Source organism: Sciurus vulgaris, assembly GCF_902686455.1.
Source record: "Sciurus vulgaris genome assembly, chromosome: 7".
NCBI lineage: Eukaryota > Metazoa > Chordata > Mammalia > Rodentia > Sciuridae > Sciurus > Sciurus vulgaris.
Genome location: NC_136467.1, coordinates 62,733,662 through 62,759,768, shown reverse-complemented (window position 1 = coordinate 62,759,768; position 26,107 = coordinate 62,733,662). Strand labels below are relative to the sequence as shown.

The window sequence follows — 26,107 nt, the reverse complement described above, 5'->3', positions numbered from 1 at the left end:
TATAGTCATATAAATAATGTAAATTGTTTCAAATATAAAATCAAATTACACACTTAGGTTGCTTCAAGCATTACACTGTTAGTATTATGTTTTTTTATTTTGTAAAATATTAATTTGCTAACTATCTTTTTAATTTGCTATTTGTGAATTAAATTTCAGGAATGTTTATTTTAATGCCTTTAATTTAGCTTCATGACATCTAAATACCCATCTCAGACTCAAAACACATTTATATAGATATTTTGCTGATTGAATTAAGTAACAATTTGATAGATGTTTTCAAAAATTAATATTATTTGCAAATGAAAGAGTGTTACGAAGTTTGCCAAATTTACAAGATTCTTCCTAAATTTCTACAGAAACAATATTCTTTCCTAACTTACTGTGCAGTTTTTCAGCACTCTTAGAATCATGAAAGTTTTCTAAATCTCTCATCTTCATAGTCATGTCACCTGACCCCTTCACTTTGCAGAAGAGAGAATGGAGATCTGGGTAGTGAAGGGGGTTGCTCATTCAATCATGGTTTGCTTTTTCTTTCCATTTAGTTGACCTATTTTTTAAATTGGCATAATTAAAGTGTGAGCTATTGGCCTTTAAATAGTTGGTTTTATTTATGCAGTTTATGTAGTGATTATGCATGTGACTATCTTGCTTGTTATCTCTGTTTGATCAGTTCTATTTATGTCTTGATACTATTCAAGCATCTGCCTACCCCATCAGTATGCTTTCATTCTAGGTCTTAAATTGCTCACATTTAAGTGCCACTTTTCAATTTTCCTCTCAGTATGTTGTGCATATACTTTAAAATTATTATTATTTGAATGTGTAACTCCAAGATTTTCCCTAGAATATTAAGAGTCCATCTGTAGGAAAACCAAGAAAACAAAAATCTACACCTTTTTCCATTCACTACAGAAAAATCTGTTGGAAACAGTAGGAAGTTTGTAAAGTTAAAAACATGTTTGTATGTAAAATCAGAAAGCACATTTACAAGCTACTAAACAATGAATCTTTTTCTAATGGGACTATTTCACTATTTCTGATCACTTGATTTCAGTTAACTACCCTTTAACTAATTTTCTTCATTCTAGACTATTGATAGCTTTTTTTTCCCCCAAATTCCAGTACAAATTAGAGTTGAATAAAATGTGATAGATGTAGTAGGAAACATATAAGAGTAGTTTTAATGTTTTCTATAGTTGAATAACTGCAGAGTGCTAGTACTATAAATATTCCAGGACATTCCAGAGATAAAATTTTCTTTGGTCATATATTTGAATAGTTTTTATTTTACCTTAAATGATGATATAGGTGCTCATTTGCATAATTTGATGAGATTTAACTTAGAATCTTATAATGAAGAAGGTCTTTGACACTAGACACAGAGGAGCTAGTCCTTGTATTAAATTAGAAAAACCTGAGACTGGGGTTGTGGCTCAGTAGTAGAGTGCTTGCCTAGCATGTGTGAGGCAGTGGGTTAGATTCTCAGTGTCATATATAAGTAAATGAATAAAATAAAGGTCTATCAACATCTTAAAAAAAATATTTTAAAAAAAGAAATACCTGTTGACCCAAGGTAAACAGGCAAATGGGAGAGTGGGAGCCATGTGGAAGTATGAAGCAGAGATCAGTCACAGCTCATTCCCTAGAAAAGTCATACATTACACTATGGGCTTCATAACCAGTAATATTTTTGGATGCTATGACCTATTGTTTTTTCATGCTCTGTCAGTCATTGGGGTCCATGTGAATATGTTTTTGTTTGTTTTTCGATAGAACTGAGATGGAATGCACCTAACTCACACAAAATCAGTTTCAGAATCTTGTGGTTACACTTCTTCTGGATATAAAACTCTATGAATTTGTTTTAAGGACTTGAATATATTTACCATTTAGAAAGAAACAAGCTATTGAGAAAGCAACCAGAAGTTAGGGTTAAAAAGTGGCAATAATACCCTGCAGGAATTTGCACAATATTATAATTAAAAGATGGAATTTGGTTTGAAGTCTCTTGTGTTCTAATCCTATATCCATCATTTACCGACTGTCTACCTGATCTTAGGCAAGATATTCAAAATTCTGGACCTGCTCTAAAGTCTTGTAAAAGCAGAACATGACAGGTTTAGTAAAGCATATTGTTTTGCCAAAGAAACTATCTTGTGGGACTGTGGAATATAAAGGAAAAAAGTCTTAGATTCAATATTTCGGACAATTTAAATATCACTGTTATATTCAGACTTAAAATAGACAATGTATAAAATATTATAACCATGGAAATATATTAAAGAAAGAAAATGAAAATTAAATAAAGTTCTTAATGACATTTTATTAATGTTTCCAAAATATTTAAAACAATGCTTCGCATAAAGGATGTTCTCAATAAATGTCTGTTAGAAGCTTTCATCCTTCAATTGGAGTGGGCCAGGCTTAAACACATTTCATACTAATTTAACTTTCTTAAGTTTCAAATTTCAGGAATATTAACTATAATGCTTCAAATGAATTTAGAACTGTGGAAACAAAAAAATAAACAAACACATAATTGGGTGGGGGTTGGGGCTACTATGGAATATTTTCTCAGAGAAGGTGACTGTCTCTAAAGGTTATAATGTGTTATGGGAAAGTTACAGATGTATGTGATAATGTGAATGTGTGTGTGACTATGTATAAGTAGATAAAGACTGAATTCCAGGGCAGAAGAGCATCACATGGGAAGGAATAGTAGAATTTGATTCTGATTCTTTCAGGAATGGTAGGTAGTTTAATGTGACTATAGGATTAGACAAGAGACAGCAGTAAGAAAGGAACCTGTAATCCTAGTTACTTAGGAGGCTGAGGCAGGAGGATCTCAAGTTCAAAGGCAGCCTCAGCAAAAGTGCAGTGCTGAGCTACTCAGTGAGACCCTGTCTCTAAGTAAAAATCACAAAATAGGGTTGGGGATATGGCTCAGTGGTCCAGTGCCCCTGAGTTCAATCTTCAGTACCAAAAAAAAAAAAAAAAAAAAAAAAAACCTGGAGAGGGAGATAGAGGATTATAAAGAACCTTGCAAATAGCATTGAACTTAGTAATTAGATAGTCACTGGGAGATTTTAAAGAGTTGAATGACAAAGTCACACTTGATAAATGCTACCTTGGTTGCAGTGACAAAAATAAGTGACAAAAATCTATATAAAGAATAAGTAGTTATCTGTGAAAATTCATTGGAGACACATTATTGTGGTGTGGAAGATGAGTGTATTTGTATTCAGTCACATATATAAAAAGCTTTACAGTGCTTATCCTATAGAAATGTAGAGATCTGTGAATTGTTACCTAGAATAATTAAGTGGATTATTAGCTAGTTTAAAAATGGGACCATCCATGTGATTATGGTCTGAAGCTTTGTCCTTAACCTTTCTTACTTATCACTTTTATCACTGATTTTAACATAGAAAACAAAATAAATATGACTTAAAAGTAGAGAGAAAAAAAGCATTTTGTATATCATTGAGGTTTTAGTAATTTGCTCTAATACTTTAGAAGTTAAACAAATTAATATTAACAATTAATGTTAGATTGCAGAATTTGAATGGCCTTAATTAGAAAATTAGATCAATTGTAAATATATTTTTCAGAGGCACATGAAAAAATGAGCAAAAGATAATAGTTCATAAGAATCAGCATTTTCAACAGTACACTTAAGATGAATTAGCAGACGTTGTACTCATAAAAATACCCAACAATTCATTGTATGTATAATTAACTTAGGGAGCTGAGAGCCCTATTATAATTTTGCTTTACTTGGGACACTTGAATTATAACATTGAGTTGGGGTGTGTTCAAGGAAAAATAACTAGAAAAATTAAGAAATCAGAATAGCCATGTGACAGCCAAAAGATATGGAGTTTTGACCTAGATGAAGGAATCCAATTGGAAGAGGAAATCTGTTTTCAAATTCTGGAAGACCCTTATGTGCGAGTTGGGTATCCTAAACAGATAAAATGATTAGATACTCCAGGAAAACAGATGATGAATTAATATGTGGGTGAACCTTGTGCTTTTGCTCTCCAGAGAGGTAGGAGACTGCTTCTGAGGGCATTCGGTTCACCATTCTTGGAGGTGCATTTGTAGTGGTGGAGGAAAAACATTCTGAGTATCCAAAGAATGAGTAGACCAGATGACTTATTGATTGCACGTTTGTCAGATTCCTCTGTCCTTTACACTTGAAGTAACAGTGCAATTTTAATACCTAGTACATATAAACACTTTCAGATTAACATGATCTTTTTGAAAGACTTTTCAAAAACATATCATAATAACAAAATAAAGGAATTTTATTTCTTCTTTGTCTTTCCTGCCCCCAACTTTTACTATGAAGTTACTTACATTCAGAAAATTTAAATAATAGTGGAATAAGTACACATATTTACCACCTTGATTAGACAATCGTTAACATTTTTCCATGTCTGCATTCATGACACTTTACATCTGAACACTTTAGTGTGGATTTCCTAAGAACAAGTATACTTTTTAACATAACCACTGTATCATTATTTTGCTCAGGGAGAAACAGTATACTTCTTACATGTCATTTAATATACAGAGCTTTGAAAAATGACTTTTGGCATTATATTATATAAAAATTAAAGAAGCTTGATGATTTCGTCCTTTAAATAATGATTTTTACAAAATCAAGAATGGGGATAGCATCTTTGCCACTTGTGTTTAGATAGAAAATAAGTTTAGTACATCAGTTGATTGAGAAAACCAGCATATCTTCCAGGAGAGTAATAAATGATTTGTCATTCAGAACACCAATTATTTTATTAAATTTAAAAGTCTGTAAAACACTGTACCTACTTTAGGACAGAACCTATTTGAACAGTCTCAGAGGTTAAATGTGACATTGGTCAGCAATCCATCATAGGTTTATGAGTCATACAATCCTTAGTAGTAGTTAAAATTGATGTAAATGAGAAAAGCATTGGCTAGGTTTCAGAAGTTGACTAATAAATCTTTTATTTCAAGTCCTGAGTAATGATGTTCTTTTGTGAGTCAGAGAATGTAATGGGAAAAGTTTCAGTATTGGCATATTCCCCATAAACCCGGGATCCCTTACCGTTTGGTCTTTTGCATTTACAAAACAAAATGGGGCAACTATTCTATTAGAAAAAGGCCATTCCCTGTGCTTCCATCCTTCCTTTAATAAGCCTATGATAGAATGATGAAGTCTGTTAACTTTTAACATAAGCTTGGAAAAAGAACTGCATGCATTTTTATTGTTTGATATAAAGATTTTGTGAGATGCGACAGCCCTTCCTGAATTCAGAGAAACCAACCAACCAACCAAACAAAATAAAACTGTGAGAACAATTAGGTGATTTTTTAAATGTGAACAATCTAAAAGTAAGTACAAAAATGTAGTAAATTTTTCCCATGTCCTAGAGAGAATATGGAATTTGAAAACTACAAAGTGGTCCCTAGATTCTCAAAGATATGAATCTAAGCAAATGTAAGTCTAGGGAGAGTACATAATTACAGATTACTAAGATTGCTTTAAGATCCTATAGTTTTTATATTTTTATTTCCATGGGATGTTTTCTTATCTATCAAACATGATTTGTGATCTCCATAGGGTACCAATTTCCTTTTTATGGTTTGCATGCTTATGAAATGCTACATACAACTCTGACATTTCATAATAAAATGAGTGACTCTGCAGGCAAAGCTTTTTTATATTAGATAAAATGAACATTATCTTTCAAGTTTTATAAAGAGATAAATTTGGTTTAAAGTCATGTGAACAGTTACTCTTTTGTAGGTTCATGAACAGGTAGAAAAATGCTTTGTTATTTAATTTTTTATTAGCAATTTTTAAACTGAAGGAATATTTTTAGTATAAAAACAGCTGGTTCATATCTTACTACACAAAGAAAACACATAAAACATATATCCCCTCAATCTCCTGTCAATTTCTGCATCTGGAAATTATAGATAATGTCCTCTTGCTTAAGGAAATGAGTTGTCTTCCTCCCTAAGGCTTTGCTTATTTCCCTGAACTTGGTCACTGCTTGCTATTGAGTCACCTGACTCCAACACTTATCTCTTTTTTTCTATCTGTTCCTTTTTCTTTCTGATTGTTTCCTTCATCCTGCATATAAATTGTTTAGTCTTTCTTATCATAAAAGGAACAATGGCTGAACACCCTGAGATTTTACATTCTTCCCTAACAACTCTCCTGTTTTCTTCTTCATTCCTTAATATTCTAGTTTCATTTTAAAACATATTTTATTCATTTTTTCAAAATAACAAGATGAGTTAAAGGTCATTTTCAGCTATTTAAGATACACAAAATTAAAAAAATGAAAATTAATCAAAGAACTATCATTTGAACCACAGTTAATATTTTGTTAGGCACAGTGCATATTGTAACTAATTGTTAAGTATATTTGTCATGAAATATCTTCCATAGAACAATTTTAGGTACCTAGATGCATAGTATTTATTTAATTATATGTTCCATAACTTCTGTAAATAATCTCCTGTGCCATTGTACATATAGAACATTTCTACTCAGAATTTCTTATGAATGATGAAGGAAGATCCCTTGAAGCTAATCAGTGATATTTTCCTTATGGCCACTGCTATAATTAGAATTAGTGGATTCAAGTGTATGGTATAAAATACACTTTAAAAAAACTGTTTTTTTCAGAAAAAACTAAACCAAGTTATTTTTCTATAAAATTCTGCTTTTTCTCATACCTCAACACTTTGATAAGTGAAAATTCTCATTGGTTTAATTAACCTTTATTTTTATCAATTTTGAATATTTTAATATGCTCACTGGATTTTTATATTTATTATTTATGAAGAATTATGTTGATCTCTGACAGTTTTTCTATGAGAGTGATCATTATTTTTCTTAATGCATGTTTTAGTCAGCATTTTTGCCGCTCTAACCAAAAGACAAGAACAATTTTAGAGGAGGAAAAGTTTACTTTGGGGGTCACAATTTCAGAGGTCTCAGTTCATAGATGGCTGGCTCCATTTGCTCTGGGCCCAAAGTAAAGTAGGTCATCATAGTAGAAGGGTATGGAGGAGGAAAGCAGCTCAGGACATGGACACCAGGAAGCAAGAGAAAGACACAGAAAGAGATAGAGAGAAGAGGGAGAGAGCTCTTGCAAGTGAGCTCCCTTCACCAGGGACAAAATAAAAACCCCAAAGTCATGCCCCTGAAGACCCACCTTCTTTAGCCACGCCCTGCCTGCCTGTACTTACCATTCAGTTAATTCCTCTCAGGTGATTAGTGCCCTGATTAGGTTATGGCTCTGATAACCCAATCATTTCACCTCTAAAACTTCTTGCATTGTTTCAAACATGAACTTTTGGAGGCTATCTCACATCTAACCCATACTAGTCCTTTTAAATATTGAGGGTCTGACTTTTTTCTTTTCAATATTGTATATTTATACTGAGTATATTTTCAAATATTATCTTATTTGTATATCTATTCTCATATTTAAGTCCTTTAACCTGGCATATCCTTTACATATTTAAATCTTTAATAAAACATTTGTATATTTAATAGATATTTTTCATATGTTGAAGTTACATTCAATAAGATTATCCTTATTTTTGCTGCTTATAGTATCACACTTAGACAGGACTAGCACTTTTATGGAATTACTTTATAAAATAACATTTTATTAAGGATTATCTGCATGTGCCAGTGTGCATAAATCCTAAGAATAAAGCTCTAGTAATACATATCTCAGCACCCAGATCAAGAATAGAACTTGGCCAGCACCATGAAAGTACTTCATACTCTCTCCCTATCACTATTTCAATCACCATTTTTTTTCAACATTTGGAGAAATAAAAATCATAAATCTTGTTCTTTTATGCTGGCTTGTGACAGGCAAAACCCAGGGCCCAGGGTTACGCCCTGAGAATCTAAAGATGGCGACTGGCAGAGAGCAAACGGCGTCCTGATTATGCCTGGAGAACAGCAGGAAGCGTTTCCAATTGGCTGTCTGATAATCAGTTCAGCCGCCTAGCCATGGACAGATATACTTTACATGTATGCTCGAGCAAGTGATCGTTTGACCTTTAACAGGATTGGATGGACATATCTGGTTACAATTGCTTATGTGTGAGACTGCTTATATATTGAGGGTGTTATTTGAATAAACAGGAAGCTGCTTCATGAACCTCTGAAGTGTACGTGTCTTTCATCCCACTGGTCAGGCCATAAGCCCGAGAAGCGGCGCTGCCGAGCCGCTTGGAGCAAGCCAGGCAAAGCAGCCCCGGTTTTCCATAAGCGGCCCCAGCGGGAAGCGCGGTTTACCGTACTGACTTCTTTTACTAGATATTTAATGATTTATTTCATGTTGTATATAGTTATTCATTCATGAATATATTTAATACTGTTAAGAATATTCTTATACATGTTTTTGTTGAACTTATCTATATATCTCTGTTGGATATATATCACAGAGTGAAATTGATGAGTCACAGGATTTATGTATTTTCAATATTAGGAAACTCTGAAACACAATTTTCAAATTAGATTATGCCCATTTATCTTTTTCATTTTAGCCATTCTTGTGAATATAAAATTGATTGGAATTGTGGTTTTAATTTCACTGCCCAGATTACCATAAAGTTAATCTCTTGTTCATATGTGGATTGTCCATTTGAATCTTTTTTGGAAGTGCTGGTTCAAATTTTCTACACACAAATATTAGTTTGACTGCCATTTTCCTTTAATGTAGAATTTAAAGAGGTGAACTTTCATTTTTTTTTCTCTCTTTCTCACACACACACACACACACAAACAAGCACATGCATACATACTGAATTCGGTCCTTAATTAGGATGTTTTTAATTTTAATGTAGTTCAGTACACTATATTTTAAGATTCATGGTTAATACTTTTCATCTTCACTTAAAGAAATCTTTTCTTAGCCTAAGTTTTCCTTTTAGGCATACGATTAAAATGGTTCTTAAATGTAATTATCCAACTGATTCACAGGGCTAGGAATGTAACTCCGGGGCAGAACACATTCCTAGCATGTTCAAAGTCCGGGGTTTAATCACCAATACCTCAAAAACCAAACCAAACAAAAATTACTAATCCACAAACATTTACTGAAAATATGATCCTTTCTTTGCATAATGACTGCATCATCACTTTTGAGTAATAGCCATTCTCACAGGTATGAGGTGGTAACTCATTGTGGTTTTCAAATGCATTTCCTTGTTGATTGGTGATGATTAACTTTTTTTTCTCATGCCATTTGGCCATTTGACTATTTACTTTGAGACTACTAAAAACAATATGTACCAAAAAAATTGGGATGACCTCTAGAAATGGCTATATTCCTAAAACCATGCAAACAACTAAATCTGAATTATGAAGAAATAAAGAAATCTGAATAGTCCAATAATGAGTAAAGAAATTAAATAAGTCATTGGAAAACTCCCAACATGCCACTCCCAGGAGCTGATGGTTTCTCTGATGAATTCTACCAGGCACTTAAAAGAGAAAAAAAAAAAAAAAAAAAAAAAATTAATACTAAATTTTCTCAAAGTCTTTCAAAAAATAAAAGAGGAAGGTACAATCCCAAATTTATCAATAGACCAACATTTTCCTGGTACCAAAGCCTGACAGAGAAACTATAGGAAAGGTGAATTTGGGCCCATATCCCTTATGAATATAGATGCAAATGTTCTCAACAAAATCTTAGTGAACTGAATTTAGCAGGACATTAAAAAAGTCATATACCATGACATACTGAGATTTACCTCTGAAGTCCAAGAATGATTTAAGATATATAAATCAATAAATGTGATATATTACATTAAAGGATTGAAAGATAAAACTATATGATCCTCTTAATGGATACAGAAAAAGTATATGAAAAATTTAACATCATTTATGATAAAAATCTCTCAATATTTACTTACAGAAAATTGTACATCAACACAGTAAAGTCTATACAAGACAAATCTACAACTCACATCAAACACAATGGTGAAATGTTGAAAGCTTTCCTCTAAGATCAGGAAGTAACACTCTTGCTCTGTCTATTCAACACAATACAGATAGTCTTACCAGAGCAATAAGAGTATGAAAGTTTAAAAAGGAATCCAAATAGGAGAGGAAGAAGTAAAATTAATTATCTCTGTTTGCAGATGGTATGATATTTTACACAGAAAACCTTCACTCCACCAAAAAAATGTTAGAACTAATAAATTAATTCATTAAAGGTGTACCACTCAAAATCAACATGTAAAATTCAGTAGCATTTCTAAACACTAACAATACCCACAAAAATAGTTAAAACAATCTCATCTAAGTAACATCCAAAAACAAAACAATTTAAAAAATTTAGAAATAAATTTCACCAAGGTGGTGAGAAATCTGTACATTGTAAACCAAAACACATTTATTAAATAAACTGAGGAATATACAAAGAGATGGAAAGATACCCTGTGTTCATGGATGTGGTAATTAGCTTTATGTTGCTGTGACTAAAACATGGCAAAAACAATTTAGAGAACGGAAATTTTATGTTGACTCATGGTTTCAGAGATTTAGTCCTTGGTCAGCTGAGTCCATTGCTCTGAGCCCAAGGTGGGGCCAGGAAACTATTTCACACATGGTAGCCAGGAAGCTGAGAGAAGAGGAAATGACTACAAGGAAGATGGACCCTTCCAGGGTACCAGGGTAGAACTCAGTGACTCACCCTTTCCAGCCACACTCTCCCTACCTAGAGTTACTACTCAGTCCATTCAATAAGCAGGAGAGATTACATCTCTCATAATCTGGTCATTTACCTCTGAATATTCCTTCTTTAACACAAGAGTTTTGGGGAAAACCTCATATGCAAACCGTAACAATGGATTGAAAGATTATTATTATTAAAATGTTTATACTACTCAAAGTGATCTACAGTTTTATTTTTCTAGTAACTCCTATACATTTTCCCCAGAGATAGAAAAAATAATCTTAAATTCGTATGCAAACACAAAAGACCCAAATAGTCTCATCAATCTTGAGTAAAGTGAACAAAGTTGAAAGTTTCATACTTACTGATCTCAATTATGATTCAAAGCATGGTATAACATAAAAAAGAGCAGGGTATAAAACAGCGTGGCATAGCATAAAGAAAAGATATATAGACTAATGGAATAGAATAAATAATTCAGACATAAATCCATGTACTTACAGTCAACTGATCTGTGACACAGGTACTAAAAACACACAACAGAGAAAGGTCAATTTCTTCAACAAATAGTTTTAGGAAAACAGGATATCACAAACAAAAGAATGAAATTAGATTCTCATTTTACATCATATGCAAAAATCAACTCAAAATGGGTCAAAGACTTAATAAAACTGGAAACTGTCAAACTACTAAAAGAAAAATGTAGGGTAGAAACCCATAACCTTGGTCTTGGCAAAAAAGTTTTTATATGCCGCCCCCCCAAAAACAGGCCACGAAAGCAAAGACTAACAGTGGGATTTCATAAAAGTGAAAGATTCTGTAATAAAAAATAAATAATAAATAGATCACCTGCAGAATGAGTGAAAACATTGAAAACCATATATTTGACAAAGGATTTACATAACAATACATAAGGAATTCAAACAACTCAAAATCAAGAAAAAAACCTGATTTTTAAAAAAATGGACAAAGGCCTTAATAGATATTTCTCAAAAGACCACAAGCTGTTATATTTTATTTGGAATTTTCATCTATATTTTTATGAAGAGTTGGTTCATAATTTTATTTTCTTGTAATTTCTTTCTTTTCATTCTTCATCAGACTTTTTGGATTTTATTCATTTGATTATTAGTCTCTCTAAAACACAAAATTGTTCTTGTTTTTTTCTAGTGAATATTTGTTTTCAATTTCAGTGATTTGTGCTCTAAGTTTTATTATTTTTCTCTTTTTATTTTCTTTTAATTTTATTGGCTCTTTTTTTCCTCTTTGCTATTTGAGGTAGAAAATAAATCATTGTTTTCAATTTTTCTAGTAAATTCACAAGGCCATCTTACTGATTTTTAGTATTTTTCTGTGTATGTTTTTTACTTGACTTTTCTTATCCTCTTCAGACAAATAAAATATTTCATGATTTTCCCTATTAATTTTTCAATTATATGTTGCTTAATTACTACTGTTGCTTTGTATAGTCAAAATTCATTAATATTCTCCCATAGATTGGCCCTATCTTTAATACTTCATCTATTTAAGGTTCATAGTGTTTCCCTCTGTGATTATTTTTGTTCTACCTAAACAATTTCATATAGTTAACATTTGTTTTAGTAGCAACAAATATTGTTTTTGTTGGTAAAGTCAGACATTATTGACAAAAAATATTTGGGTCCCTTCCTTGTCAAATGAAAAGAAGATGAATATTAAGGAAGAGTGGACATATAGATGTTCTTATCATATATGTTGAATCTAAATTATTTATTTGGAAGAGAAGTATAAGATAAGCAAGTTTTAACATACTATCATCAAATATTGACCATTATCTCTATCTTTTTCTTGACATTGCAACTTGTTTTCCATCCTTCTCTTAAATATAACAGTCACTATCAATGTGACTTTTATCTTAATGCAATATCATTGTTTTTCTTTTTTTCCTAGAAATATATTTTTTAAAAGAATAATTAATGATATTCTTCCAAGTGGTTTTATAACATCTAGTACAGTGTTTATACCTTTTCTTTTTTGCCTGATTAATGGTTAAATGTTATTAAAACTTTCCAAATTTTTCAATAGGATGGGAAGAAGTTTCTCCCTCCCTCATGTGTTTGTGGCCTCCTTTCTACATTTTTCCGGAAAGCAGTTCATTTATATGAAATATTTTAAACCCTTCCTATAATACCTGCTGTATACATTTCAGAGATGCTGAGTTATTCAATTTCTCTCTTTTCTTGAGTTAATATTGTTGGGTGGTTTTATGAAAGATTTTGCTTATGAAATTTGCATTATCTGAATTTTTGGGGGTTTTTCTTGGCAAAGTATTAGATTCTGGCTTTGAATCAATAAAAATTAATTATTCATCTTACTTAATTAAGGTAGCAAATGAGTTATCCTGAGTTTCAAAGAGTTCTTTAAATATTCAAAGCAGTGATAAATATGTTGAATCTAAATTATTTATTTTGAAGAGAAGCATAAGATAAGCAAGTTTTAACATACTATCATCAAACATTGACCATTACCTCTGTCTTTCATTTATATCACATAGAAAATTACAACTCTGAACTGAGGAGAAAAGATTCAGTTTTTTAATTTTACTTTTCTAGAAAGAAAACTACCCCAGGTTGGACTTGTCTAAGTGATTTCTTATTCATAATTAACAACTCAGGTACTTTACAATTAAATTTTTCCTGTTCTACACATAAGAGCTTACATTTCTAATATCATATATTTGTCATTTTATCTCACCATTTTAAGATATTTTGTGTATTTTTTTTGAATAAATATTGAAGAAAACTGCTAGTTTCTAGTGGAATAGGCAACAGTTTAAAATGAGGCCTGGACAGATTACAATCCTGGGTCCATTACTTGTTGGCTGATCTTTTTTTTTTTTTTTTTTTCTTGTGAAATACTTCTACTTTTGATTTCTTCGAAGAGTCAATGGAAATTTTACATTCACATCAACTATTTGCCTTATAACAATCACACTTCTAAGAACTTCATGTGAGCTAATATTTCATGTTTACAACAATTCTATGTAGTTGTGTCCCTTGTCTTCCTTTAAAAAAACAGATGAATTGCAAACTGGGGGTTAAATATTTCTCCATATTTACACCAGTGGCAAGTGGCAGAGCCAGAATGTCAATCCAGTCTGGTTCCAGAAACCATTCTCATACCATGATTGTCCTCCACATATACACACAAGACATATATAATTCAGTTCTGATTACCCATCAGAGATACAAATACTTGTATCCTGCAATAGCATAAGCCAACAACAATTTTAAAGATATTCACATTACTGTCTTACAGTAAGTCTGTTTTTGTAGTAACTGTGCCACCAATTTGGTTCATTTCCAGAATAAGAAAAATATCGCAAACTAATCTGGTATTAAGTAACAAATTATCATATTTTTCCTGACTATAAATTTTCCTTATCCTGTGGTTCTTCTGAGTTCTAATTCCTCACTGTTAGAGAAATTTCAAAGATACTATGGCTTTTATTAAATCTGAATAGGTAGTTTGCCAATAATATTGTAACCTTTGATAATATATGGATTTCTAACTGTGAAATTGACTTATTCAAGGGGTGTAATTTGTTAATGATTGTGCTGCAAGTACATGGTGTGAAATGTAAAAGCGGGAAAGATAAATGCTTTTTAATTTTTAAGTACTACATTTTCAGTGAGAATTTAAAGAGAATTAAGTATCAGGCATTTCCATTTGCATTCCATTCACCAAATTAACAGTTAGAGATTCTGTCAAGGCAAAGTTTGGCAGCTAGAATCTTCCAGCAGAAGAGATTGATACCAGATAGGAGGAAGACAGGGACAAGAATGAGGAAACTGGGCTCAGGCACATTTGGGAAGGTGCATGTTAAAAGTACATTTTATGGCCAGATGTTTTAAAGTTACATTTTATGGCCAAAATTTATGCTACAGTGTTAATTGTTCTTTAAGGAATTTGCATTAATACCATGTGTCCTCTGAAAGGAAATTAGAGACAATGAACAGAGAAATGCTACTTTGTTATCTTTTTTCATAAAACAAGTATCATTAAAGTTTGTGCTAAAGAATTCTGATTTCTGAATTAGACAACTCTAATTCAACTTTTCCATTGCTTAGCGCTCTCTCTCTCTCTCTCCTCTCTCTCTCCTCTCTCTCTCTCTCTCTCTCTCTCTCACACACACACACCACACACACACACACACACAAAATTGATAATTCTGGAATGCTGTGCAAAATTAGGGAGTTAATTTTCACTATGTATGACAAAAATCTATTTATCTATCTATCTATCTATCTATCTATCTATCTATCATCTGTCTATCCATCTATTAGCTCTAAAATAAGTGATTGTCAAAGTCACGAGGAAATATCCCATTTAATAATGTTAAATTTTGGCAGCAATACAAAGGCAGCTTTGGCAGTATGGATTTATTTAAAAGAGAATATCTATACAGTTCATAGAAAAAGTAAGTACAAACCCTCCGCACTTAGATGAATCACACAAACACACATGCAGACACTCAGATGTATACATATAAGCATAAAATATAGAAAACTTGTGACATTTTCTCTATATTCTAAGAACTGTGTGATTATTCTCTTTTGTTTTGCCAGGTGGTATTTTTGAATATGTGGAATCTGGCCCAATGGGAGCTGAGGAACTTGCGTTCAGATTTGCTGTGAACACAATCAACAGAAATAGAACCTTGTTGCCCAATACCACCCTAACCTATGACACCCAGAAGATCAATCTGTATGACAGTTTTGAAGCATCCAAGAAAGGTAATTGATTGATGTTTAGCATCATGTTTTTTTGGAATTCAAATTTCCAAGTGTTCTTAAGAGATTTCTTAAAAACCTCATGTAGTAACTGGGTGAGGTGGCCCATGCCTATAATCCCAGAAGTTTAGGAATCTGAAGCAGGAGGATAACAAGTTCAAGGAGAGCCTCAGCAAAAGCAAGCTGATAAGCAACTCAGTGAGACCCTGTCTCTAAATAAATTACAAAATAGGTCTGGGGATGTGGCTCAGTGGTTGAGTGCCCCTGAGTACCTGCCCCCCTGCAAAAAAAAAAAAAAAAAAAAAAAAAAAACACAAAACACCCTCACGTAGTTAATAAGCTGTTAAGAACACTTATGTATAAAGTTTTCTTTTATAAGTGCACATAAATTTTATCAGGGAAAGTAAAGTGATATAATCACCTATTACAAGAAATCTACTTATAAATGAATGCAATTAAATCTGTAATGTCAAATTGTTTTATTCCCATTGATCATCCTGCTTTGTTATTAAATTATACCCATTTTTAAAAACTCAGTAAAATAAGATAACATGTATCAATGAATTTCATGAAGTTTTGAAATACACTGTTACATTTTAATTTTCATTACCTGTCAATCCTGCTATATTATTACTTTGGTCTCAATTTGTAGAATACACTGAAAGTTCTGTGGTTCCAAGTGACTTCAAAAAGTTGGTTAATCTTAAAATTTTATTTGAAAATTTTGAGCTATGATTAATTTATGTATTCTCTATGCTCATTTTTAATCACTTGATATTTCTTCTTCCAACTGAAAGTAAATGACGATATAAAAATTATATGAAGGAATAATTAGAATACTTTATGTATTTTGTTTTATTATCTACTCTTATGACAATAATAGAAAACCAATTTGTGAATATGAATTTAATGTTTATATATGAAAAAAGATAATAGAAGGAACTATTATAAAAGCATTATGTTAGCCAAATGGCAGTCTTGGTGGTAATACATTTGATAGGTATTTCCATAGTTTTTTTTTCTAATATATATGGGCTATTATAGTTGAGGGTCTTGTCTTTTGCATAGTTAGTATTCATGTAATAGAAATTAACTCCATTATATAGATTTTCTCAAAGGAGCAGGGTTACAAAGTATTTGTTGTCACTTCATACTTTTAAACAATGTTTGCCTTTCAGTAATGCTAATATTTTACTAGATGCCTTACATTAATGGAAATGTACATAATTATTTATAATTCTAAGTCAGTACAGATTTCTTCTAAGCTTATTAATATTAATGGCAGCTGATAAGGTACAACATTGCTCAAGATAAAAGTCTTCTTTTCCCCCAGCAGCTAACTTATGTTTATCAAAGCCATATTCTGCCTGCCCTTTGAATTCATATCTTTATGAATACAAATAAGTTCCACATTTCAGAACCATGTCAGGGTGGTGAAAGGTTTGGAAGGCTGAAAAAAGGTTAAAGTTTACTGCTAAATGCTACATTTGTCATCATAATTGCAAAATAAGTCATTAACTGCAAGACAAGTGCATTTGATTAGTGGCATAGTTCATGATTATTTTCATTAGGAAGAAGAAGCTTTGCCTCTAATGAAAGCATTCAGACCAAAGAACATGGAATGAGTGCAGTATAAATAAAATATTAATAGATTTCTTAATGGTGACTTCACAGAAACAATGTAAAAACATAGACCAGAATGTTCTGACTACAAAAAAGACACTATGCTGGGAATGTCCTAGCAATATATTAAGTGATCAAGACACAAGTTGTTTTCCCCAACTCTTATAACAAATTTAAAATCTTTAAAAACTCATTGGGAATCAAATCTATCAGTTGACTTTGGCCTAAAACAGGAAAAGCTCAAATAAGTGTATAATTTTTTCTGAGAGATGTTAAAAGGGTGAATGCATGGATTGAGCCTCATCTTGTGAAGCTCTTGTTTTAAGCTATCGTTGACCAAAGAACATGCATATGTTAAAGGCTAAAATAAAGGGAGAGGTACCATAGTTTTTGAACCTTGGAGGGATTTAATAAAAGTATACATTGATAATGACTTTAGTGATTAATCATAAAATAGCTTAATTAATTGAAAGTTTTTAAAAGTTAACTTTTAAGGCAAGAAAATAAGAAATTAGATTTAAATTTTGACATTTCCACTGATACTTTTTTTTCTTGTATTTTTATTAGGAAATACTGTTTTGCTAAGTTAATGTACTTATGCCTTAGAATTTGAATTATTATTTGAATGATATATTATTTTTAAATAGCTCTTCTGACAATTGTAACTTTTATGTTAAAAATATAAATATTCTAAATAGGCTCATAAATATTTTCAGCTTTTCATAGCTTGTGATTTTTCAAAAAAGGCAGTGAAAGAAGATCATTTTTTCTCAATGTACATGAATTAAAATCCCATGTTGAGACATTCCATGTTGAAAATTTTCAGTCTTCAGATTTTCTATGGATTCAAAATTCTATTTATTATGTAGAAAGTTAAGAATTTGTTCAAAATCAATTCATTCAGATCATAGTGGAGTTTTGAAAATTCAAACAAGTGTTTCAAGAAACACTTGAAATTTCTTGTTTCAAGAAAATTCAAACAAGTGTTTTTTTCCAACTAAGACTTTATTATTGTGTGCCCTTATGATTAAGAATTCACCAACACATTATATTGTATGTAAAAAATTCTGAAAGAAAATGTCAGAAAAATTCACAATCCGTTTTGAAAGAATTGTGTCTGAACATCTAATTTTAGTCTAAATCCCAATAGAAGTCCTCAGTTCTGTTTAAATCTTTACAGTGATGGGCATAATTTCCTCTTGGACAAAGTATTCCATGTTTGAACATTTCCCACATCATATATTAATTCGTGAGAAGTTTTTAAATATTTGCCCTACTTCTTCTTTGCCAGTTAAATAACACAAGCTTAAGCTTATTTCACAGTCCAGGTCTTCAAATATTTTTTTTTTAGTTATAGTTTTATAAATATATATTTTTTAGTTGTAGATGGACACAATGCCTTTATTTTATTTATTTATTTTTATGTGGTGCTCAGGATCAAACCCAGTACCTCACACATGCTAGGCAAGCACTCTACCACTGAGTTACAACCCCAGCTCCCAGGTCTTCAAATATTTAAAGATGATTTTCATGATTCTAATAATTATTCACTTTTTAGGCCCAAAACTATTGCTTCAGTGTGCCTTATAAATTTTAAGTCCAAACCCTGAATATGCTCTAGTTTGTTTATGCCTTTTAATTACTACAGTTATTATTCATACAAGTGAAATTTCCTGTGAGGAAAAGCTAACTTTAAAAAGTATTTTAGAACAGTATAAAAGACATTTTAGTATCCAAAAAGTATATAAAATGAATACTTATCTAGTGATTTTGGTGCTCTTCTACTCAATGAGTTAAATTCATATGAAATCATCCTCCAAGAGCCATAGCAGGTTTATATGACTGGTTGTATGCATAACTTGATTTGTGTCATTAGAAATATATAAATGTTTAACTGTACTTTGCCATAGCTAATTCAGTCAGAAGAAGGACCAAATGACTGGCTGTTTATTAAGAATTTGAAATTAGAAAGTGACCAGGGCATTTGGAAGCAACATTATTTTTCTACCTTCCTAACAAAAATCATTCTTTCAAAATGAACATGAAATTTAAAAACCTATGGATATTCCTCTTCTGTGTCCTTCCCTCTCTCCCTCCCCAACATTATAGAATTACTTGAACATAAAGCTGCATCTGAGTGAATTAATGCTCTTGTAACAAACTAAAAATGTTTAGAGACAGACAAAATACAAAGGTAGTGAAATGCAAATATTATATTAAAGGAAAAAAATCTTTATTCAGGATGATACCTTTGGGTTTTAATAATAATGTGGTATCTGCTGGCACACTGGCATCTCTCCTCTCTTTATTAACAGACTTCTATCTCCTCTGTAGCCTGTGATCAACTGTCTCTTGGCGTGGCTGCCATCTTTGGGCCTTCACACAGCTCTTCAGCAAATGCAGTACAGTCCATCTGCAATGCTTTGGGGGTTCCTCACATACAGACCCGATGGAAGCACCAAGTGTCAGACAACAAAGATTCCTTTTACGTCAGCCTCTACCCAGACTTCTCTTCGCTCAGCCGTGCCATTTTAGACTTGGTGCAGTTTTTCAAGTGGAAAACCGTTACAGTTGTATATGATGACAGCACTGGTAAGAAAAATTAGTAGTCTTTGGGGCTATGCTTTAAATATATAATCTTTTTTGAAGCCTACTCTGGATTCTGAGTTCTTGGTTTCTGTGTGGGTTTTTGTTTATTTTTTCATTTAAAAAAATTAAAAGGAGGAAGATATTTGGAACCAGATATCAATCCTATTTCATGCATATAGATAACAGCAAAATCACAAGACTTTTTCTATGTTTGTAAAATAAGCAGTTTTTTTTTCCCTTGGAGGGTCAACTAACTTGAACTATAAATTGGATACAGTTTAGAGATAGTATGAATATAATATTGAATGCTTATACAAGAATATTTCTGATAGGTTGAGGATAATTTTCTGCAGCTATCAATGAACTTGTCAAGAAACTCATAGTTTGCATCAATTTTTTATCTGTTTACATGCAAATAATGCACGTGAAAGGTAATACAATTGGTTGAGATGTAATAATATTTCTCCACTGTGAAACAACATAATAACTATTGAAATACAAGTTTTTGGAACTGCTTTTGCATAGACACCATTTAGGGACTCAGAGAATAGAATTTACAGGTGATATTTATTGCAGTGTCTTAAAAAGAATATTTTAATGAGTAGTTACTCATTAACCCTGGAGGTTGTGCATGATTTCTTGTTTTTATGTATGTTAGTATTTTGTGTATAAATGATTACTTTCAATTGTTAACTAGAAACAAGTCTTAGGCTGAGGATGCAGGTCAGTAGAGTATTTGCCTAGTAAGCAAGAGGCCCTAGGATCATATCATCCAGCAGCATTGAAAGAAAAAGTCTCAGAGAAATGTAAGCAAATAAATAGTAAAAATAAACTTCTAATATTTGTTGGCAGGTATATTGTTGAAGGAACTATTTTTCTTACAGTAGAGCAATACTTGAATAAATATTATGCTGTTTTTCAATATTTTGCCTATGTGCTCTTTAAATTAGAATGTAAAATATGGTTATTTTAGGACCCTTCACTCTACCTTCTTAAATATATCAAAATATAAATTATTTGAATTTAAATTCTTCCCAAGTATGCCAGGAACACACTTAGTTTACATATGGAGTATACTGAGGTATTTACAGAAATTTGTTCTTTTCCTAAGAATATCAATAAATGCAAATTGGCAAATAGGAATTCTCTAAAGAGAATAGGGAGTTACAGAGCTTGAAAAATGAAAATATTTTTTAAAAGTGTTTGTTGGGCTGAAAATAGTTTGGCAAGTTTAAACAGAAAAATATATAGTTAACTATACCTGCCTACATTTATTGTCATCCTAACCTCAGATTAAATTTATTAAAATAAGGTAAGTTGCTATTTAAAGAAGCTTTGTCCCTTCCATTGCTTTGAGAAGGTGATGAAGATATTTGGAGATTTCAAAGGTCTTCAATTATTTGAATATTAATGCCAATTTAGAGTCATTACAGAATTATTTGCAGAATAAGTATGCCTTAAAAACCCTCCTGGGGAAATATTTATTAATGTTCCATTTCATGCAACATTTAATTCAACAAATATTGATTAAGTACCTGCTATAGACCAAGGGCAGTTACAGATAGGATTACATGCCAGTACAAGAAGTAAAGCCCCTGCCTTTGTTTCTAATTCACATTTAAGGACATATTGTTATTTATGATTTTATAATTATTCTTAATGAGAAAATTGAATTCATAAATGGCCATTCTTTTCTTTTCATTGAAAGCACTTTTGAGAATCTGTATGTTCTTGATTATTTTATGTGATACAACTAACTTTAAGACAGGCAGAAAAGTCCCTTTAAAATATGTTCAGTAATATGTATAAGTCGAATGTCCTTTTTATATTTAAAACTCTCAAGAAAGAATTTTAATGATGGAATCTTAAAAAAGAAATTATAAATTTCACAGGAGAACATGATTATTATTTGATGACTTGGGAAGAGATCTGTTTACAACTAGCCTTGTGAATTGAAATGGGTAGCCCCCTACCCAGCAAGATAAATGGTATTGACTATATTATGGACTTATATATCAATTCTTTACTGCAGGACCCACATGTGTCTTTTTTATTTCTATTTTCCTTTTTCCCTATTCAGATTTATTTATTATGTATGCTATTCCTCCCATTTATATTCATTTCTCTTTTGTTTTGTTGTCTACTTTGATACATGATAATCATACTTTCATCCAGTCTTTGTTCCCTCCCCCAAAACAGATGGGAGGATAGATGAAATATCCTGCAAGAGCAGGAGAAATTCTTAAACTGATGTTAACAGGAGCTATTTATTTTTTATGATAATTAGCATTTGTTGTTGTCGTGGATGAATGCTTTTAAACACCATGAAAGTCTGTTATAGCTCTGAATGATGTCCAAAAATGATGGAAAGGAATTGGCTTCAGAAACAAAGCTGTGTTTCTGTCAGTCACTTTGGAACATATGATTCATTTTAAATATAAACTAAAAATAAGTTGGATAGCTGTCAGCTTGTAAGTAATTCAGGAATAAGTTGTGAATATTTGCTTTAAAGTCTGTGTTTCATCTTTGTTTATAGATCAGTAGTTCATTAACAAAGAAATGGAGGATGGTAAGAAAAAGTCTGGGATTCTATTGCCAGTTGTATTAGTAAGTGAAAGGAACAATGCTGGAAAAGAGTAGAAGGGAATGAAAACGACTACAGAAATGAGCAAGAATGCATTAGGCCTTGTGGTAGTTCCTGTCACATAAATTATTTCACTTAATCTTCAAAGAAATTCTCAAGTCCAACAGGAAACAGGTTATCACCCCATCATGCCTGCCTCCTCCTGTGACTGACTCTCCTGATCACACAGACTGAGATAGAAAATTTTTTTTTCTCTGATTTCTTCTTCACTTGGACTTTACAATCAAGTTCTGCTGGTTGTCAGTTCTGAACCTTTTTGATTTGCTTTTGCTTCCACACTCTACCACTTCTTAGATCAAAATCAGCATCATCTCTCATGTATTATGACTAACTACCTTCTAATTGTATTCTCCATTTCAATTCTGCATCTCAATAATCTGATCTCTACACTGCACTTTTAAAAAAATGCAATTCGTATCAATTCCTCCTTTATTAGCTTCTCATTGCTCTAAAAATAACATCAAAACACTTTAAGAAGCCTATAACTGATCTAGTCCCTGTAACTCTCCAATAACTTTTGAGTGTACAAATCCCACTTAATTCTCTTAAATTGAACAATTAAGCTTTTTGCAAGTGCTAAGTGCTGTTTTTTTTTTTTTTTTTTAAACCTGGAAAGCACTTATCCTGTCCCCATTCTTCCTAACCCTAATTGCACACATGTGCATGTGTGCATTTACACTTACACACTCATACATACCATTTGACTTTAATGTCATGAAGAAAGGCTTCCCTGACTCCTGTTCCCAATTCTGGAACAGGTGTTGCCCAGCATGTCCCATTGTACCACATTAACACCCATGACACTTCCCATGAGAACACATTTCACAATGAATTGCTTTTCTTGACTGAATCTTCCATGAGATCAGAGCAACATGTGAGCAGAATAAGACCTCACACAGTTCAGTAATATTACCAGTGGCTAAAATATTGCCTGGGTTGTAGAAGTACTTCAATAAATATTTAAGGAATGAAGACATGAAGATCTTATTATATCAATGTTTAGACAAGGAAATTCCAATGAGTTCAGTAATCTGCCCAAAGTCAAATTCAATTAGGTAGATTTTTAAATACTTGCCATTGAGTAAATAGATTTAACAATAATTTTCAGGTGGAGATAATTGCTTCTATAATTTTGAAAATCACATAAGCAAGCTAGAATGAGATGTGTTTATGTTCAATTTCAACTATATGTTAGTCAGTTTTGCAGTACTGTGACCAGTATATCTGACAAGAGCAACTTAAGGGAGGAAGAGTTTATTTTGACTCCTGGTTTTAGAGCTTCTGTCTAAGGTGGGACTGACTTCATAGCTCTTGGCCCCAGATGAGACAGGAAGGTGAGCTGGAGGAAAGCTGCTCCATTCATGAGAGCCAGGATGGAGAGAGAGAGAGAGAGAGAGAGAGAGAGAGAGAGAGAGAGAGAGAGAGAGAGAGAGAGAGAGAGAGAGAGAGAGAGAGAACACGAGAATGCTCCAGTAGTCAGGGACAAAATATAAACCCTAAAGGCATACTCCCCGTGACCTTATTCCAGCCATATCCTATGTGCCTATAGTCACCACCCAGTAAGTAGTCCTGCCAAATTATTAATCCATCAAATGGATCAATCCACTGATTAGGGTTATAGCTCTCACAACCTAATTAAATCATCTATGAGCATTTTTGCATTATCTCACATATGAACTTTCCAGATATGAACCTCATATCTGAATCATAAAAACTATAATTAAACATGTATGTACTTATTTGAACAATCATTCATCCATTTTCTTTTATGTGACAGGAGCTACTTAGAGGGGACTTGATTATGGAGAAACTTTTGTCTTCACAGGCTCAGAGTTGAGTGAGAGGGAGAGAGTGACAAGTGATAATAGCATGATTATAGCATAGTAAGTACGTAGAGACTCAAGAAAACAATATTGTGGCAGTTCAAGAGAGGAAGTGTTAGTCAGGTGTAGTGGCACACATCTGTAATCCCAGTGGCTTGGGAGGCTGAGGTAGGAGGATCAAGAGTTCGTGGTCAGCCTCAGCAACTTGATAAGGCTCTAAGCAACTTGGGGAGACCCTGTCTTACAGTAATTTTTAAAAGGGGTGCTAGAGATACAGCACTGGGTTCAAACTCTCAGACCAAAACAAAAACAAAAACAAAAACAAAAGGAAGGGCTTAGTGCTACCTGCAAAGGACAGAAGAGACTTTTGGAGAACGTCATTATTATGAAGTTGTTATGGAGGATGGGTAGAAATGTTTCAATTGGAGAAGTGGATGGGAGCAGTATGTTCAAATGTGAGAATGTCTGAGGGGGACAGCTTATTACGGAATTGCAAGCATTTCCTAATGATGGAATCAGAAACAAGGAAGATGGGATATGATGAGGGAGAATTTACATAAGGATAGCAGAAGAGAGATCATCCAGAGCTTGTGACTTGCTATTCTGGCTTTTCTGGATCCATTCTCCTGCCCTGGGTTCCACAGGGCTATAGAAATATCAGTGGTGTTTGTGTGGTGTGGCCTTGCTTTCTAAATCATGATTGAGTGCCTCAAAGATGGACATGAACCCACCTATCCATTATTTTCCAGAAACCCAGAAAGAGAAATAGGAGATGTCCACCAGTATTGCACTCATGTGGTTACCATGTTTTTTTTGGTGTCATAACCTTCTAGATTAAAATCCTGGGCCTGTTGTGTAATTTTCATCAAGATACTTGACTTCTAGGTGCCTGAGTTGAGGCATTTCAAAGCTGAGGACAACATGTACTTCACAGGACTGTTGACAAAATTTATGAAATATATAAAATATCTCACAGAACACACATAGTAGAAGCTTAAAACTTGCAGAAATGCAAATGCCATATCCTATGTGCCATCTACTCTTTACTATAATCTATTACAAAGTCATTGTTATTAACCCAACTTTTTAAATATGAGAACATTTAGATGCAGTGATTTGGTCAAGGGTATATAATAAGAATGTGGAATTCTGGGTTTTGCTCCTGTGCAATCAACTTCAGAATGCCTTCTTAAATACTGATTAGTGGCACATTTACCTAAAAAGAAGAAAGCAAGTAAAGGGACTTGGAAGAGGACATGTTAACTCTGGTTCTTAGCAAATTAAATTTGAAATATGTATGAAATATTCACTGGTGACTTTTTTTAGCAAGTTTACTAATTGGGGTAAAGTGTATTTATAACTGTTTTAGACACATCTGTGTGTGCTTTTAAATTTGGTTTAATGAATTGAAAAGTCAACTAATAGCAAAGACTATATTTTACTTTATCTCGAATCTACATTTAAGTAGGATAAAATAAAAGAATTCAATAGTGTAAGTTAATTTGAAAATATATATTCCTGGAAGACACTAATTTTGAATAAAGTAACATTTTTTGTATTGTAAAAGATAGAACCAAATAATTTCAATTTTATTTTAGGGAGTGGGGTAATTTGAATCTAAGATGATTATATGTTGTACACTTTAAGTATAAAGCTTCAAGTGCTGTATTCTCTAATTTCAAATGCAAATACAATTAGCAATTACAATTTAAACCTAATTATTTGGATATAGTTGATTACATAGCTCAGTGTACTAGTGTTTCTGCAAAGTTGGTTATGTTCAAACTTGGTGTCTTTGCTCCTATTTAAACAGGCATAAAATTATTTAGAGTATTATTTATTATGTTCTGGTTATATGATATTTACTATCTTTAATGTAATCATAAAATTAATTCTTTCTCCAAGTTTTTCAATCTTTAAAATATATGACAAAACATAAAGTAA

The 26,107-nt window shown here is 32.3% G+C and overlaps 1 protein-coding gene across 1 annotated transcript in view; it reads left to right on the top strand.

Annotated features, from left to right (window-relative positions):
* The window catches only part of GRIK2 (glutamate ionotropic receptor kainate type subunit 2), a 677,480-nt gene that overhangs the window by 191,466 nt on the left and 459,907 nt on the right, over positions 1-26,107 (top strand). The window contains exons 3-4 of the mRNA XM_079148658.1: positions 15,320-15,487; positions 19,442-19,699. Coding sequence (XP_079004784.1) covers positions 15,320-15,487; positions 19,442-19,699 — 426 coding nt within the window. The remainder of the gene's footprint in view (positions 1-15,319; positions 15,488-19,441; positions 19,700-26,107) is intronic.